This window comes from Lemur catta, chromosome 10, assembly GCF_020740605.2.
Source record: "Lemur catta isolate mLemCat1 chromosome 10, mLemCat1.pri, whole genome shotgun sequence".
Lineage (NCBI taxonomy): Eukaryota > Metazoa > Chordata > Mammalia > Primates > Lemuridae > Lemur > Lemur catta.
The window spans coordinates 62063598-62083528 of NC_059137.1; the positions used below are offsets into that span (position 1 = coordinate 62063598).

General features: G+C 41.1%; 1 protein-coding gene across 1 annotated transcript in view; it reads left to right on the forward strand.

The window, feature by feature from the left end:
- Window positions 1-3580: 3580 nt before the first annotated feature.
- The window catches only part of LOC123645694 (histone-arginine methyltransferase CARM1-like), a 93307-nt gene continuing 76956 nt past the window's right edge, over window positions 3581-19931 (forward strand). Inside the window, 4 exon segments of the mRNA XM_045562131.1 lie at window positions 3581-3781; window positions 4168-4208; window positions 4210-4270; window positions 18141-18251. Coding sequence (XP_045418087.1) covers window positions 3581-3781; window positions 4168-4208; window positions 4210-4270; window positions 18141-18251 — 414 coding nt within the window.

Below are 19931 nucleotides of genomic sequence, written 5' to 3' on the forward strand. Positions count from 1 at the left end.
TGATATTTTTGACTCCCAGCAAAATTTGATAAGCAATTAATTAGGTCCAGAATTTGAGGGAACATAGTCAAAAAGATTGTTGAAATTAAGATCTCCTTAGTTTCTGATGTCTTCGAGAACAGATTGGAGAAACGAGAAAAATGCCACTACAATTAAGGGGCTTTGTAGCTTTATGTGTAGCTTAGTGATTCCATTTGAAAAGTGTTGACATAGAAAAATCTAACAATATATTGTTCAGTAAAAAAGCAGGTTGTAAAACAGTAGAGTGCAATGCTATTGTTGTAAGTAATATATTAATAGAAATAGATATAAATATATAAAGAAAAATTCCTGGGAGATTTCCAAAATGTCATTAGTGGTTTTTATATCTGGGAGTTATTTTTTCTTCTGGCTTGCTTTTCTGCATTTCTAGGTTTTATGAGATTAAGATATTTTCTAGAAAATGGCAAAACAACACAGTCAAAAAGTCACAAGACAACAGAAGTATTGATTATTATATTGATTTTGTGTGTAGAAGGATGTTATAAAGACTTGGCATCTCTTTTACATCTGTAATGTGGAATTCTTATTATATGAACATTGCTATATTCTATTAACAGAAGGGCTCAAAACTCTCTTGTCACCAGAATCACCAGGGACACAGTTAAAAATACAGATTCTGGGCTTTATCATCCTGAAACTGTAGACTTGAGGGGAGGCTTGGGAAGCTGACCACAGGGAATTGGTTAAATTATGGCACATTCATAAAAGTTGAAATCACTTATCTATTAACAACTAGGTGGAGGAGACTACTTAATGACTGAAAAAGTTATCCATAGTACCATAAATGAAAAGAGGTGGTTACAAAATAATATGATGCAATTTTGCAAGAAGTTTTACACATACACGCGCTCCAAAAGGACATGCACCAATGTGTTAACATGAATTAATCATTTGTATAATGGAATTATTATTTTTATTTTATTTTATTTGACTTGTATTTTCTAATACTTTTCATGGGTTGGTTTTGTAGTTATTTTGAAACAATCATTTGCATCCTTTTAAGGGTATAATTGCAAAATACAAAAGATTTGACAAAGTTTCGTAATGGAGATCAATTTTTGACCAAAGAACCATTCTGTTTTCATAAAAGAAAGATCCACACAGAAACATTAGCTACGTGAGGCTTATCGATTGAGATGAGCCCTCACAAGCTGGTGAAATAGTGATAGTTCAGGGATATACTATAAACCTAATCCCGATTTCCACTAAGAATTCCTCCCTTTGTTCTTCTCCAGGTTCTTCGGAGTAGGTGGTAACATTCCCTTGGGCAGGAGGGGCAGCAGTCACGTGTGTTTACATATTTATTGTCCAACAAGACCTTCTTTCAAACTATCTGTCCCCACATGGGATAGCTCCAGGGCCTCACAAACCTGTCCCACCAGTTAAATAGTTTCACCAAGTTTACGTTTAAGATTTATTTATGGGTGGCTGCTACCTTAGCACCATGTTCTGGAAATTAGAGGTATGTAAGGCTTAAACTTCTGCTGTGGTTTGAGTGTCCCCTCCAAAACTCATGTTAAATTTTAATGACGATTAGGACAGTATTAAGAGGTGATTAGGCCATGAGGGCTCTGCCTTCCTGCATGGGTTAATGTAAAATGAGAGAGTATGTTGTTATAAAATCTGGCCCAGGCCTCCCGCTCTCTTGCTCGTGCCCCTGCTTGTGCCCCTGCCTCCTGCCACGGCAGGAATCACCACAAAGATCCTCATCACATGCACGCCCTGGGCCTTGACTTCCTAGCCTCCAGCCTTGTAAGAAATAAATTACTGTTCTTTATAAATTATCCAGTCTTTGGTGTTATGTTACAGCAACACAAAATGGACCAAGACAACCTGTAAACAATGCCCTGAAAGAACTTGACTTAAGTAGAGAAGTGGAGACCTTAAAAATTGACAAATGCAGTAAAATATGAACTAGGATATTTCCTAGGCTGAGAGCATGATATTAGAGCAAAAAGTTCTCATCCCTGGCTACATATGAGAATTAACTCCGAGGGCTTTTGAAAACATGGAGACTTCTTTCCCCACCACCAGGACATTGAATTGCCAGGTTTAGGGTGAGGGCCCAGTATCCACAGGTAAAAAAATCTTTCCAGGCGATTCTGATCTTTAACTGAGTGTTGAGACCCACCATATTATAGTAACTCATTCTGCCTGTGATGTTCCAGAGCACAGCAATGAGGAAATGCTAGTTGAATGGAATTTGGGAGGATGAATAGGAGTTTGATGTTGAAAGATAATCTAATGCAAAAAAATGGGGGTTCCAAGTCTGGAAGCCTGGCCATGACCAGGTTGACTTGGCATATGTAAGTAGTTCGGCACAGCAGACGTGTGGAGAACATAGAACAGATGTCGTGTGTGCAGGAAGAAAGGGCACAGGGGGTACTGGAACGGGGCAGACAGGAATGTGAGCGGTTGGGTCTAGAATCTGAAGGGCCAGAGCTTATCATGAACCAAGAGTGTGTGAGCATGAGGGACCCAGCCTTGGATGTGAGGAAGTTGACCTGGTCACGATGCCTGTGGTGCAGAGGGAAGAAGCCACACACAGTGGGGACACTAGGCAGGATTCAAGAGATATTTCTGAGGCAGAAGTCACAGAATTTGGCAACTGTGTATGCAGTGTTATCTATCAATATTATCACTTCTGCAATTTTTTGAGACTTCACTTCTGTATTTTTTTCCTCAACTAATAGAAACCACTTTTTTATACTCACATATCCTCAGTTATTTTGCCTTTTCTCTATACAGCCAGAGAATACTAAGTGAGAGAGAAAATATTGCTCTTATGATGGTAGAATGAGGTTGTGTGTGTGTGTGTTTCCGTCTCACCGTGGACCTGCTTCCCCAGAGCACATACTGAGTGTAAGGCTGTGAGCTTTGTGAGCACAATACCAGGAGCATTCAGGGAGCCCGGTCTCTGCCTGTGTTCCTTTGTGCTCTCTCACTTGACATTTCTGAATGCAAATAAGTCTGACAAGTGTAAATAACGGAGGCACGCCTCGGAGTAGTCCCCATTTCCACCTTGCCATTCCTTATCATGTGTGTGTTCAGGGTTGAATGTGCCATTTTCATCTTCTAATATTTTCACAGTTGGAATTTTTTTACAGAGCGCAGCGGTGAGTTCTGTGGTTTCCAAGGTGAAGAAATGGATCTGCTTTTTATCCTTGCAGAATTCTGTGCTTTTTCAAATACCTTGAAAAGATGCTGGAATCAGAAAAAAGAGTCCTCAGTGTTCAGCCAGCGGACAGAAGAAGCGTCGGCTACGCAATACTTCCAGGTCAGGAGAGTTGTCCTGGGTGGGACTAATTGATTTGTTTCAAGATCATGCACACCTCGGCAGGGTGTGTGGAGAGGAGACGATTGATGTTCTATTGCCGTGGTTCTGAAAGTGTGGCCCCCCAGACCAACAGTGTCCCTGCTCCGCCACTTACTATGTGGTCAGGACTTGGGCAAGTTGCTTTACTTTTCTGAGCCTCAGTTTCCTCAGCTGAGCAGTATAATTCACCTAATTGTTGTGATGGTTTAATTGGATTAGATGATGACTGTGAAGCGCTTAACATGGTGCCTGGTACATAGAAAGCCCTACCAAATGGCCTGCCAGATGGTGGCTATTACAAGGATGATGTCTATGGCCATCAGTGTTCATGGCCACCCAGCTGGCCTGCCTCTGTTCCCATCAGGATCACCACCGTCACTACCTTCTGCCCCACCTCCACCGTCACCCGGGATTTCTATCCAAGTTCCGTTTTCCACTCGAGGCTCATGGGACTCACCAGGGCAGGCCATCCCTTTGGCCCTTGCCCCTTTCCCCTTGAGTCTGCTGTTCTTGACCTGTGCCCTACCATAGCCTCTGCTTTAGGAAGGGACCCCAGGCACCTATCTCATCAATATCTAGGCCTGAATCTATTGTCTGGAGCAGGAGCCAGAAGTCTGAAATCTACTCAGAATTCTACACCTTACAAATCAGGGCTGACGTGGACAAGTCAAGGTGTCCCTCAGAGCCTCCGTGTCCCTGTGAGCTGAAGGCAGTGCCTGCCTTGACCGAGGTGGCTGTGGGAACCAGATGCTCATGATGGTGCTACCTTGTGGGTTGTTTACTCCCCTCTCCCTGTCTTCCCCTTACAGTTTTATGGCTGCATTTCCCAGCAGCAGGACATGATGCAAGACTGTGAGGACAGCCACGTACCACAGAGCCATCCTCCAGAACCACATTGATTTCAGAGACAAGGTAATGCTGGCCCCAGGTTATTCATCTCACACTTTCAGAAGTCTTTTCAAGCCCAGAATCAAAGTGAAGCTTTGATAGAATTACCATAGGTCCCGGCAATTCCACTCCTAGCTAAATACCCAAAAGAATTGAAAACAGGTATTCAAACAAATACTTGCAGACAAATGTTCATAATAGCACTACTCAGAATAGCTAAAAAGTAGGAAAAGTCCAAATGCCCATCAACTGATGAATATATAAACAAAATGTAGTATATTCACACATGGAATATTATGAATGCTATTCCATTTGTATTATCCATGAAAAGGGATGAAATGCTGATACACATTACAATATCGGTAAACCTCAAAAACATGCTGAGTGAAAGAAGCCACTCACAAAAGGTCATATGATTCCATTTATATGACGTATCCAGCATAGGTAAATCCAAGAGACAAAAAACATACTAGTGGTTTTCAGGGCTAAGAGGGAGAGGGAAATGGCAAGTGAGTGCTTAATGGGGACAGGCTTTCCTTTTGGGGTGATGAAAATTTCTTGAAACTAGTAAAAGTAATGATTGTACAATGTCATGAATGTACTAAATGACACGAAATTTTATACTTTAAAATGGTTAATAGTTAATTTGATGTTATGTGAATTTTTTACCTTACTAAAAATATTAATCTCTGAGTGCCAGGAATGCAAGAGACTGAATACACTATGTTTTGGTGCATAGAACAGGTTAGGAGCGTTATTGCTACATAATGAATAGCTCTTCATGAGGTGCTCTGCTTCAGTTTTTGCATAGACTTCACAAGTGCATGCATTTATTTCCTTCATGGACTGGTTCTAAATGATGAATGATTGCTAACACTTTGTACAACAGTTGTTTATTGTTCTTCTACCTGTTAAATAGCCAAAGTGTTCAAAATACCAAATAGCTCATCTCTGAAGCAAGAGTATTGGTCAGAGGAATCATCAGTCATGAGATCCAGTTTCATATTTTCCCCTTAACTAGCTGTGTGATCTTAGGCAAAACACTAAACTTTTCTGAGCCTCATTGTCTATTCTACTGCCATGATAACTGTAGATCCATAGTCTTTGAGCTTTGAAGCATTAATTCCAGTAGAATGTTGAAATAATGATCCCAATGACTCACACCTCCCTATATGCATGCCACCTTTCAAAGTCATGTAGCTGCTCCTTTTATTAAGAGACATTGAGCCTTGTGGCTTCTGCTGTCAACTTCTTGGAACCCTGAGACTGCCATACTGTGAAGAAGCCCAGTCTAGCCTACTGGAGTTGGGAGGTCACATGGAACAGAGGCATCCCAGACTACAGACAACACTGACTGTCAGACTTGTGAGTGAAGCTGCCTTGGGCCTTCCCATCCCACCAGCCTGCCTGCTGAATGCAGAAATGTGAACAAATCCACACAAGACCGGCAGAGAACTGCCCTGCCCTCCCACAAAATCGGGAGAACTAATCAATTGTTTCTGGTCTAAGCCACTAAATTTTGATGCAATTTGTTATACAACAATGGTTAATTAAAATAGAGGGAAAGATGCATGAAAAAGTGTTGATAAATAGGTCCCCACCTAGGAGTTGGTTTGCCCATGGCTTGCTTTCCTCTGTCATCTCCATTCTGCTATTGAGCTCATCAGTGACATTTTTGTTTTGGTTATTACACTTTTTGTTTCCTAAAATTTCCATTTGGCACTTTGTTTTAGCATCTGTTTCTTGGCTGAGACTTTCTATTTGTCCATTGGTTTTAGCAGTGTTCATGTCAGCAATCATGAACTTTTTTATGATAGCTGCTTTGAAGTCTTTGCCAGATGGTTCTAACCTCTATGTCATGGCAGTGTTAGTTTCGACTGATTATCTTTTCCCATGGGAATTGAGATTTTCCTGACTTTTCATATGCCAAGAAATTTTGTATTATCTCCTGCATATTTTGAATAATATATTATGAAGCCTATGGAGTACATTGATCATTTAGTTTTAGCAGCCAGTCAGCCTGGTCAGATTCAGGCTGCAAGTTCCATCCCAATAGTTGGTGGTCTGAGGGTTGTGCTTCCTACGTCAGTTCAGTTTTCAAAGCCTTCACAGTGCTATTTGGATCTGTCACCCAGTGGTCAGTCTGGCACATGAGCGAAGTTCTCAAACTTTTGGTATGTGAACTAGTATCCGATCCGTGCATGCACAGGCCAGAGATGAACCCAGGAATTTATAAAGGAAACTGTATGGGGTTGCTTTGCCAAGCTCCTTCCTGTCCATCTCCATGATACTCTCTGGTTCCCTGTGACCACTTTTCAGTCTCTGGTCAAAAAGTTCACTCTGCCATGTGCTTCCATGACTTTACCTACATATCGGCCAAACAAAGAGAGGACAGAAAGAGGAAAAAGCACTGGGGGTCAGCCCAGCCTTTGGGAACAACAATATCAGGGAATGAAGAGGAAGGTTCCCTTCCCTCATAGTTTTCACTACTGCAGGCTGGTCTTGGCAATACCATGAGATTGCGGGGGGCTGGAGTGGGGAAAGAAAGGGAAAGAGTAGGGGGAAGAGGAAAGAAAAGAGAGAGGAAAAACACGGTTTTCACACTCTGCACGTTAGGAACTCCCTTTCCTGCTTCTGGAAGCAGAACTAGAAGGTGACTCGGGGGCTTTCTTTTTCTGTACCTTGGTGCTCATTTTGGGTGCGTTGACTTTAGGCCAAGGTTTATGGGAGGGGAAAACGGGGGTAAGTTGAATAGTATTTCAAATTTTAGTCTTCTTTCCCAACCTGCCTGCTACTTTTTTCTTTTCAGAGTCCTCAAATAGTTTCCCCATGCACTCAGTCCAGGTTTTAAAGCTGTTTTCAGTAGAGGAGAGACGGTGAAGTGGGCTTCCTCTGCCTCACTCAGGACTGGGCACTATCTAAAAGCCAGATCTAGATACTCTGGTAGACGACGGTAAAAGATAGGAGGCAAAGGTTAAGAACAGAAATGACCAGGTTTGGCCAAAGGGTCTCATGTGTCAAAGGTCCTGAGGTTCCCAGGAACCTTGCTTTGCCAGTGGGACATGCCTGGTCAACATTACGGAGTAAACATGCCCAGTGAAGAAGATGTGATTATGATAGATGGGCAGGATGGAGGGGGAAAATTTGTTTCTTTTGTGCCTTATCTGGTCTTCAAGGTTGTAAGTAAGCAGTCTTGTTGACCTAAGGTAGGTTTTTTTCTAACTAAAAAAAAATTCAGCGCAGAACTGTTGATTTCTTCTTCATGGTTTGAGGATGTTTCCTGGAGATAATAGTTTTATTTAGGGAAACTTCTCTCCTGTAGGGACTTAGTTGTAATCTAAAAATCTATTTTCAATGTCTATTATCCAAAATCTATTTTCTATGTTATCTACGATCTATTTTTAATCCTGGGTACAGCTTCTAAAGACCACTTCCCAAACTACTAATAATTTGCTTATAAAAGACTTTTGCAGACTTTTCACATGGATGGTGTCACATGGTGGTTTCATTTGTGTATCTTTTCATCTGTAACAATGAAGATATTGGACCAGATTATCTTTAAGGTCACTCCCAACTCTAACCTCATTTGATTTTACAAAATACCCTCTTCCTACCTGCCTGAAATGGGTTTATCTGCCAATGAAAGGAAATAGGAATCCATCTGTTGGGGTTTCTGAAGGTGATAACTAATCATGGTTGATAATTAATTATATCCCTTTCCCCCTTTGAGTTCTGAACCAATTTAGAAATAGATACTGATGTCAGGTAGAAATCACAGTATCAGCTTTGTTGTCAGTATTGCTATTTGGAAAATAGGGCTTAGACCTGTGGCCAAATAAAGTTTCCTGTTCCTTCTTCTCCCAAACTGAACTTTTCCATTCACCTGTATGCTGAACAGCTGGTCTCCCAGACAAGTTCAGAGCCTGCCCTGTAAGCTGCTTATGTGGGGGACTCTAGGCACACAATAGGTTTGGGGCAGGCTGGCCCCTCCCAAGCACCTGGACTACGCATGCTCAGTCCTGTTTCCCAGTATCACCAGTCAGATAAATCACTCCTGTTGATGGGAAAAAAGTAGAAGGGTAGATGACATCTCTTACCTCCAATACTACCCTCTCCTGGGAGTAAACATTTCCTCCCTCTGCAAACTGAAGGAGCAAACTGTCCCTGTGTTAGGATCCCAGGAATCCCCTTGGTCCCAGACAAACTGGGATGGCTGGTTGTCCTAACTCCAAATCCACCGAATCTATCACAAATCCAAAATCTTATTTGGTCCTTTTTTGTTTGCATTCATCATTCTAAAGACCATTCTAGAATAACCCCTGTGAGTCTGTGGAGGATGCTACTTTTTCACTAAATCCTTATATTCTCTCTGATTGAAATTGACTATGTAAAAGGGCATTGAAATTGACTAACTAAAAGGGCATGGGTTTAGAATGATCAATACCAATGGCTATTATTTATTGAGGAGCTTAGCACAGGCATGCACCACGCTAAGGGCATTGCACATGCTGTTTCCTTTCATCTTCGTCATTGTCCTGTAAGAGTAGGACAATGATAAGAGGAGGACAATGATAAGAGTAGTAGCTACTTTTTAGAGTTCTTACAAATTCAAGATGATACAATGCATATGCTCATTATGGTCCATAATATGAACATAGTACATACTAACAAGTGTTATTATTATTGATGGTCTTGGGATATGGTGCTATAGTTTCCACCTCTGATATAATTTTAAAGATTTCAAATCTTGATTTTTTATTCTACCTCCTCCATGCAGTTTTAATGAAAGTCCTTTCTTGGCCAGAGCACTGCTGGCTGAGAACTCCATTTGAAATCCATCCAAGAAACTGACCCGGCTGGATCCCACCCCATCTCCCCTCCTTGGAGTTTCTGTTAATTGCCATCTGGCTATTTTTAGTTTCTTCAAGTGTACACTGGGTACAAGCAGGGAAGTCCATCCTGCTGAGGGTATGGGGCTGTATGAGCTGTGGGGTTTTAATTTGGAAATGTTTTGACACTTCGTTTGTCAGGGCACCAGTTGCTAGAAACTTGTGAGAGTAAGCAGGAGCTGAGAGCTTATTATTTTTTCAAATCAGTATTTTCACAGAGGAGAGAATCCCCAGTTACAACAGCTGCTTAGTGCATCCAAATGTGACGTTGGCTTAGGCAGAAGGGATTTAGGGATTTGAGGGCTTAAAAGAAAACATAAATAACAACAAACATGCAAAGCAACCTGTTCAGACTCTCAGCTGATATTCAGATTCACAGAGCCTGAGCTTCGGTTCTTCTGATGTGAGTTTTTCTTTGGTGTGGGCTTATCATCAGTTTGGTCAAAGGCCCTTGAGTCCATTTCTAATCCTGCTCTGAAATTCTCCTCTCGCTTTAAAACACTGCACACCGTGAGTTAACCTGGCATGCTAATGAGGCCTGATCTTGATCATTGACTAGACTAGAGGCTGCAGGACAGGTCTGCTGCATGGACCTTCCCGTAAGCTCTTGCTTCCTTACATTTCTTCTAACCCTCCACTTCTAGCCCCGAGCATCATTATTAATCCTGTTATAGAAGAATCCTTGTTCAGAACAGCTGTGGAGAGAATGACTCATGATTCCTGCTGGGTACTTTGTATGTTCTATCTCATTTAATCTCTGTGTGTTAGTGAGAGTTCTTAGCTGCCAGCATCAGAAACCAACTCTGCTACCATAAGAAAAAAAAAAGAGAGAAGAATTTCCTGAAAGGATGCAGGAACACCAGAGAACTAGGCTTGGAAGCTACATAACCAGAATAATTTCTAAAATCCTGTTGCAGTGTTGATCCCAGGAAGATAGCAGTGCAGCCAGACATAGACACTGCAATGTGCACAGCCTTCGTCCAATACTAATCTTGAACGTTGTCCTTGGAATCTCGAGATCCCTCTGATGCCCTGGAATCTGGAGGTTGCTGTGACCTCACCAGACTGGATTCTGTGTAGTCCCTGCATCTTCACACTCTGAGCTTCCCATGCAAGGTGCATCTTACTGGCACTGGGTCATGCCTGTGCTTTAGCTGCAAGGGCTGGAAGAAAGCATCTGACACCTTCACTTCCCTAGCAGGAGGCTGGTGCTGCCTCATGACATGGGGCATTCCTCAAACATAGGAAGGTGGTTCAGATGCTGAGAGGCACCAAAGAATGGCCCACTACACTGCACACCAAGCAAATGCAAGACATGTTGTTAGGGTTAATAGCATAGATAAAGGGATTGGAGCTCAAAACTTTAACTAACTTGCTTTAGGATATACAACTAAGTGTTAGAGCTCTATGTAAACTCAAATCTGTCTGTATTAAAAGCCTGTACTGCAGGATGATTTGGGGAGTGACAGAAAGCAATTCTTTATATGTTCTAGGTTTATCAACTGGTATTTTATGTATTTATGTGGCTTCGGGAATGTGGAGGGGAGCAGGATGTGATAGTAAAAAACAGTATCTATATATAGAGAGAAAATATAAATTTCTTTTTTCTATACCTTGGGCTTTGAAGGCTGCTTTAGTTTCCTCGGGCTGCCATAACAAATGACCACAAACTGGGTATCTTGGTACAATAGAAATTTATTCTGTCATAGTTCTGGAGGCTAGAAGTCCAAAATCAAGATGTCTGCAGGGCCACGCTCCCTCTGGAGGCTCTGGGGAGAGTCCTCCCTGGCCTCTTTCTATTTTCTGTGATTGTTGGCAATCCTTGGTGTCCCTTGGCTTGTAGATGCATCACTGCAATCACTGCCTCTGTTGTTACTGTGTTCTCCCAGTACATGTCAGTGTTTCTGTGCAGATTTCTCTCTTCTCGTAATGTCACCAGCCATATTGGACTTAGGGCTGACCCTAATCCACTTTGCTCTTATCTTAACTTGATTGCATCTATAAAGATACTATTTCCAATAACGTCACATTCACATTACTGCCCAGAAGCTGTTCAGTCAACCTCTCTGTCCATAGTTTGGATATTGGAAGATTTGGATGTTGAGTGCAGTCTTGGAGGTAGGCAGCCCATGGGAGCTCATGGCGATGATAAAGCTTAGGACACTGTGCAAGGACATGGGCCACGTGTGACTTCGGGCTGTCTAGTGGAGGTGAGTACACTTGGAATAAAATGAGGGCTGGAAAAAGTGCTGGCTGTGGAAGTGCACAGACAGGTAGAGCACAGAACTTAGGAATATAAGGTATATAACAATGACAGGGTGCTGCTGCCATTCAGAGCAGCTTGAGCAAATAAAGAAAGAATTAATGAATAATAACTGGCATCACTTGAGGAACTGATTGTGGGATAATCAGAACCTCAATAGTTGAAGACAATTATAAAAAGCTGGAGTGAAAAAGGCTAAATACGGCCAATATTACTGTAGTCTGAATAGTAAGGACAAGGAACAGCTTAGAACGGAAGGTGGAAAGAGTGGCTAAGAGCATAGGGTTCGAATTAGATAATTTTTTAAAAATCTCATTTCTAAAGATTTTCAGTCTCCTTATCAACAACATGGAGAAAATAATAGCACCCATATGATAGAGTTGTCATGACAGGTAATTAAGGTAATGTCTATACAGCACTAGACAGACATAGCATAGATAAGTACACAGCAAATAATAGGTACATTTGGGCCTCCATACACTTGGGTTCTACATGCATGGATTCAACCAGTCATGGATCAAAAATATTCATTAAAAAAAAGGTCAATCAGTTAGTACCAATTTGATGGCAGGGGTAAACTCACAACTAATGGATGCAGTGAGCATTGTATAGGAGAAGGGCACACCTCTAGCCCTGGCTTGGGTGAGGCAAAGTTAGAACTTGTGACCAAAATGTTTATCCCCCCATAATACCCTGAAATAAAAAATAAAAAAATTAAATTAACAATACTTTAAAAAAAAAGGCTGGTTACATCTGACTGAACGTGTTCAGACATTTTTTTTTCTTGCCATTATTCCCTAAACAATATAGTATAGCAGCTGTTTTATAGCATTTATATTGTATTATGTATTATAAATAATCTGGAGATGATTTAAAGTATACAGAAGGATGTACATAGGTTATATGCAAATGCTATGCCATTTTATATAAGAGATTTGAACATCAGAGGATTTTGGTATCCGAGGGGGGTCCTGGAACCCATCCCCCATGGGTACTGTGGGATGACTGTACTCATTTTATTTTTATTCTTTCATTCAAGGGTAGTTTAGTTTCACACTTTGATAAGGATCTAGATATTCCTTGCTAATTTTAACCTAAGAAATCCAAATAAAAAGCACTGAATGCACTTGGAGATATATTTGCCCTGTCCAAATATTTTCCAGGATTTCTTTGCCCAGGAAACCAGAAGAGGATGTAATTAAAATAATATGTACAAGCAAAATGACCCTATTTTTAAAAAATTAAAAAACTTTATTTACTAATAAAACAGAGCATTTGGCCACTGTTACATGGACCAATTGTGGACTTTTCCCACTGAGTCCTGCCAGGGATTTCATGCCATTTTCTGGTGCCGCTCTGAATAAGCTGAAAAACAGCCATGCCTACAGTTACTGCTTGTGTATCCAACAGGAAGCTGAGGATGAATCCCCCGTCTCAAAGAATATCATGCACAAGGGCTAACTGGGTTGTAATGTAATGATAATATGGCAATTCCAAAAGAAAGTCATCCGTTGAAGGATTCTTGGGTTCACTAGGTTGGAGCAGACTTGTTATGTTGGGGCAAGGTGCCTTCTCAGGGACGTAACAGATTTGCATCATATTTTCTGGACCCTGAGTCTGTCCCATATTTTCAGTAGTGAGAGACATTTTCATTTATGCAGCTTGTTCGTCAGAGATTTAGTGAGTGTCTCTACTGTGCAGCAGACCCTGCGCTACCTGTCAGGGATTCAATAGTGAGTGGGAAACAGATGGGGTCTCTCCTTTAACAAAGTTTACTATCCAGGGAGAGAGCAAACATTAATCAAATAACTACTTATTTTACATGAAGAATTGTAACTCTGATGACTGTTATGAAGAAAGAGTACGAGGAGGTGGTGATGAGAAAGCGCACAACAGAAGGACTTCACCTGGGAGGGAGCAAAGACCAGAATTAAATAACATGACTATTTCCAAAGATGTGAGCATAGTTAAGGAAATCGACAAGGGATGATCAAACACCCTGGCAGCAGCAAGAGTGTGGACCTAAAGATGGTTACTGGAAACCTAAGAGAATAGTCAGACTGTAAAAGATGAAAGCCCAACAAGAACTGTGACTTTGGGTATAGGGGACACAACCAATCCACGGAGACCCAGGAAGCAGGAAGCAAGGAGAATAAACAATCTGACCTCACTGTACTTACTGCTTCTACCCTCCTCTTGTCATTTCTCTTGACTGATCACAACTAGAGTCCAGTGTATTGATACAGTCCAGGTAGGTCAGGCTCCTGACAAAGTGCAGGATGGAGAAGAGCAAAGGATATATCTGGAGGAACAAATAGAAAATAACCAGCACAATAGGCATTGAGTAGGTTAAAAAGAAAAAAAGTGACCACAGGCTGATAGCACAGAGTGTATAGTGGGGAGCAGCACGTACTAAGGCCCTGTGGCAGGAACGAGCATGAAACCTGTGTCAGGGCAGAGGGATTTGGCGAAAGGCTACCTCAGATAGAAGAGTGACCACGTTCAGATCATAGTCCAGAAGGAAGGGTGGAGATTGTGAAGGGAGACAGAGTGTGAAGTGTCAGGTCCATGAGGTGACATGCAGGCCAAGAAATAAGAAAGAGGCCAGAATGTAGAAGATAAGGAAGGTTGAGTGAAATAGTTTGGGCTATAAATCGTGAACAAGGCGAGGGCCTCCTAAGCTCACTTTCTTTGGGCGCTGGCTTGTGATGCAAGTGCACTCCCAGAATTCAAGTGGCACACAGAAGACGTAAGTCTTTTCCAGAGCTATTTCAAGGCGATGCTGGAATTAGGGGACTGACATTTTATGTCATTCCATTCAGTCATGTAGGCAACAAATACTTGTTAATGGTTTCTATGCTTCCCACTATGCTAGCTAGGTGCTGACAGATAAATGACGCTATTCCTGTCTTTGGGAAGCTCAGAGGCTAAGCTGGAAAGATAACCATGTGAAGAAATACTTGCCGCATCCTGTGATAAATGCTACTGGAGACCTATATCCAGGATACCAGAGAGCCCAGCCTAGACTGACTGGAAAGTCAAGGAATGCATTCCTGAAATGTGGGATTTGAGTTAGGTCTGGAAAAATGGGATTCCTAGGTAGAAAATTGAGAGAAGGGGATGTTATCCAAGGGAAATATATCGATCAGTATATACCAACTAAAACAATCCTTAAATCTCAGTGTTTTGCCATAATAAAATTTATTTCTGTCAATGTGTGAAATTTTAAAAACAAAGTAAGAATAATTTTAAAATAACAAAAAATATATAATTTGTTAAAAAGAAAAAAAATTATTTCTTGCTCATGCCATGTCCAGTGTGTTCTGAGTGGCTCTTCCCAAAGTGGTGACCCAGAGATTCAGGGTCTTTTCGCCCTGAACAGGTGATCTCCAATATCACTGAGTAAGGAGCACAGAGCGTAGGGAAATTATGCTGGACTCTTAACCACCTGGGCCTGGAAGAGGTTCTCATCACTTCCCCTCACATCTCATTGGCCAAAAGTAGTCACATGGGTGCACAGAGATGCAAGGGGGTGGAAATATGTAGTCTTGGCAGGCAGCTGCTTCCCAACAACTGTACCCTGAGAAAGCATGAACATTTGGTAGGATGATCACTGCCACTACCACAGGGAATTGTGCATAAGTGAGCACAGAATGAAGTAAGGCATGTAATTTCCAGCCTAGGGTGTGTGGGGAAGAAGGGAGAGGGATACGGAAGAAGAGACCAGAAAGGTCAGTCACTGTCGGATCGCTTAGGACTAAGGACAACAGACTAAAGAGACCTTCTTACCCTCCTCCAGCTGTGTAGAACTGTCAGAGGTGTGATGATTAGATTTGCATCTCTTTACGGCCCACCCTTTTCTCTCATCTTTTGCTACACAAAAAGAGGTCATTCATGGTGCAGAGAGCCAAGCGTTGGATTCCTACCCCAGCTCTACCACTTACCAGCCATGTCACCTTGGGCTAGCTACTTAGTATCTCTGAGCCTCAGTTTCCTTATCAATAAAATGGACACAAAACTATGTATTCTCTATTACAGAGAGGTGTGAGGATCAAATAGTGTCAGGGGAGCATCATTTGGTAACTGTAAATCACTCCACATTTTAAGTTAATAATGCTCCTAATTACCCAAGCCCTAGGATTTTATTACTCTTTTTTGCCTCTGCCTGAGGAGAGATGAGATTTTTTTTCCCAGAGCATAAAAGTATAACTTAATGTCTGCCAAGTTCCTCAGATATACCCAGTTCTGTGATGGTCTACCAATGGTAGAATAAAAAATGGGCTCAATATAATCTTCTGTAAGGACAAAGAAATACAATTAGAGGTAGCTCCAAGGCTTCCTGAGGTGCTATGGGAGAACGTGTAATGGAATTATCTGTGTCAATGTCCTTTCCTCTTCCAGCCTTGGAAATCCCAGCTGGAAAGGGAAGAGGTAGTATATTTTCATTACAGCCTAAATATTTGCTTTGACTGTTAGTTTTTCACCATAGGATTTATCCTTGGCCCTCCATGGCTTTGGTTCCAAAGTTGCATGGCTTATGTAGACAAGGCAAAAATGTCTCTCTACCTCCTCATCCTCTCTTCCCAGTCGCATGACTGAAAATTCATTTAAGTTTTGTAATACACACTCAAGGGGAAGCAGATGGAATTATCTGGACAATGCTAGCAAAAGATCAGATTCTTTTCCAAGGCTCATACTCTGTTTTGAAATAACCAAATGATTAAGGTGATTTTGGCTTGTATCTTTAGAAAATTGCCTCAGCTTACAGTTTTTTGCTGCTTCTCTAGATATGGCCTAGGTCTGTTAAAGTATCTTTTTACCAAATGGACCAAATATGCCAAAAGCTTAACCACATAAAGCTCACTCCCAGCTCTGGCTGTTTTTCTCTTTCTCCCTATTTCTTTTCTCCCATCTCTCCGCTAATGGTAAGATATTCCTTTGGTTTTTAGTTTGCAGGATCACAAGAACTGAAAAGTACTACTCTAAGATGTGCTTTGTACCACCCTAATAAATTAGACAAAGAGCTAGCTCCATTCACACATTTCTAGGGTAACCTGTTACCAGAGCATCCAGGTGCAATTTCTATCTTCTCTTTACTTTGCATCCATATTTTAGACTGAACTTGGAATCTAAGGCATTGTATTTTTAATTGGAGAAGTTTCTAGAAAGGTTCTTTTGAATGTGGTGCATCTTTCTTTGGGGACAAGGCTTACAGTCTCCAACTTAACAGCCTCCACTCCCTAAATGGCAGTCATGAGTGTTCTTGCAACAGATCATGGCCACATGAAGATGGTAGATTTCCTGGGGAGGATCAGGAAAAGAGAATATTGGTATTTCTAAAAGTATAGACAGCTCGACAGCCAATTTTGGAGTCTGGGTGACATTTTAAATTGGTAATGCTCCTAATTACCCAAGCCCTAGGAAACCATATGGAATACAGCCACAGCCCTAGAATTAATATCGGTAAGCACTGTGAACCCTTACTAACAGCATGTTCTCTTAGAATAATGGCACAGTATCTGTGTCAGCACAGTGTGATACTGCAGTTAAAACACACACAGACACAAAACCTCTTGATATTTCCTAATTTTTTTTTGGAAAATTTTTCCTGCTCTCAAATTTTTTTAACTTTTCTAAATTTTCCAAAAAAAACTACTACTTTGTTTCCTTGTCAACCATTGCCTATTGGTATCGCTGTGTTCAAACGTCAGTTTTATAGAGGAGAAATGTAAGTAAGCAATGTATGATAATATAAAATATGAACTTGGATGACAAAAATGTCCAGATTTAACTCTTAGCTCCCCTCCTTATGGCTAGGTGGACTTTGGCTGGTTGTTCAATGTCTCTGATTTTCAGTTTTTTCATCTGTTAAGTGGGCATAAGAATGCTGTCTACTCATATGGTTATTGTGAAGATTTAAAGCCAAGTAAAATGTCTTGCTCAAAGCTAGTGCCAAAAGATGCTGAGAATAAAAGTCACTGATGAGACAGAAATATAGTAACTTTACATCTGAATAACCAGGCCAAGATTCAGGCCTTAGTTGCAGCAGTATCTGGGGAAAGGGGCCCCAGACTCACGGTCCACCCCTTGCTTCTCAGTCTTGGCCCCTTTGTGCCAGTGAATGGTGGTTTCCTTGATTTAAGTTCCAGGTCAGAACACAGAGGGGAGAAGAAAAATTTTGTCATTTCACAACCTTCATGTGCTCCTACCCTCCATAGAAACCTCCCAAGTTTTATGGAGGGGCCTGGTAAAAAAGCACATACATCACTTTTGGATTTTTCAAGACTTCATCTTCAGTTATTTCTAAACATGTGTATATCATTCCAAAAATTATTCGAGACAGTTTTCATTTTGTTCATGCTAATAGATTTGGTGAGGTGAGCTCATTTGTGACACTCTGCTTTTCTTGGCCCTAAGCATCCTAAAAGCAATCCATTGTACAAAGATGATAATAATAATAGCAATGATTTGAAGCATGCCAATTATGTGCCAAGTGCTTTGCATACGTTTCATATTATTTAACCCTACAGCCAACTTTAATAGTGGTTATTACTAACCCCATTTAATGTGTGAAAAAAACAAGTCTCCCAGAGATTCATAACTTTGCCAAGGTAAGACCACTAGCAAATATCAAAGCTGGGACTTTAATTAAGTCTCACCTCAATGCCCAAAGTTGGCCTTGTGCCAACAGACACAAACCTGGTTGTGTTTTCACCCCTTTTTTGCTTTTCTTTCCTTCTAGGTCGTGCTAGATGTTGGTTGTGGATCAGGAATACTGTCGTTTTTTGCTGTACAGGCTGGAGCTAGGAGAGTTTATGGAGTTGAAGGCAGTTCAGTAGCACAATATGCTGAGGTAAGTAGTTGTATTTTTAAGGCAGTATACTTCAGGGCACTGAGTGATGGATTCTTCCAGGTAGGTCATTTAGAATAATTTTTTTTAACAGTCTCAGATTTTCTTTTTCTATTGAAATGTTACTGCTGATAAAGCCTGACTTCCCTGTAGTAACTGATATAAAACAATTTTTTTAATGTCACTGATAATGAAAATAAAGCAATACCTTCTCCCTTCCCATCCACTGGGCGGCGGTGGGGCAGTGGAGGGGTGAGCTGGGAAACAGATGAATGTTACCTTTAATGATCCAGGTGAGGAGTAAGATTTCACTGCAGCTAGATTTATTTTTTTCCTTTCAAGTGTTGTACTGACGATAGCTGCACCATTCACTTTAAATCTTACTTTTGGTTTACGGGACTGTTGCTACATGGTTGCAGTCAGAGGAAGAGACAGTTGTCTGTTTTTCAAGGAGCTTTCGAAGATTTCAGGTTCTGTTAGGAGGACAGGGAGATGATTTGTTTTAAATATAGTGCTCTATTATCATTATGAAATGTGTACAAATATTAGAAAATAAGTCAAAGTCAAAAGTCAGGTAATAATGGATTTCAGTAATATTTGGATATGATAATAACTCAATCAAGCTGCAGAGATTGGATGTGTGTGCACGCGCATGAACAGGGTAATGTGCTTGTCATTCACACCTGGAGCAGGCCTGAATTTTAATGAGGGATAGGATGACAGATAGAGAGGAAAGCTTGGCTGCTGCTTCAGATGAACACCATGAAACTTTCCTCCAACCCTGGACAACTGTTAGTTCTGAATGATTGCTGGTTTTGGAATGAGTGAGCAAAGAGAAACCAAGAGACAAGGAGACAAGCGTGGTGTGTTTGGAGGGAAGAGCTGTCAGAGCCTAATGCCTGGTACATTGTTATAGTCTCTTTTCTTCTTCCAGCAAGTTCTAAAAATAATATTTCAGTCATTTACTTCTTCACCAATTCTTAACAGTGGTTTTTATTAAATATTGGCTACATGCAAAATAATATGTAAAATGTATACAGTGTGAAGAATAACGATACAATGAATGTGTGTGTGCCCACTGCCCTTTTTAAGACACAGGCCATTAGCCTTTCCTTTAAAGGCCCATTTACCTTGTCCTGACCACATCTCCTTTCTGCCCTGAACAGAGGGAACTACTACTATGAATTTTTGTTTATCATTCTCTTGTTCATTACATTTTTACCACCTGTGTTTCTATCCCTAAAAGCAAATCACTCATGAGCTTTCCATGAATGGACTCATAATGTATATATTCTCCCATAATTTTCTTTTTTTCACCTGATGTTGTGTTCCTGAGGGTCATCCTTGTTGATGCGTACAGCTGTTGTTTATACACGCAGCACTGTTGGCGGACTTGGCATGGCTTCCATTATAAAAGAATTATGAATATTTTTGCACACCGTCCCCACTGCATCTTTGCTAAAGTTTCTGGGGCATATACCTGGGAGTGGAATTATTGAGTTGCAAGACATGCATCCCTTCAGCGTTGCTATATCATGTCAAATTGTTTTCCAAAGTGGTTGTACCAATTTTCACTCCCTCCAGCGGTGTGTGATAATGTCATAGTTCTATGTCTTTGGCAGCACTTTGATATTGTCAGACTTTGAAGTTTTTGCCAATCTAATGTATATGACGTGATATTTG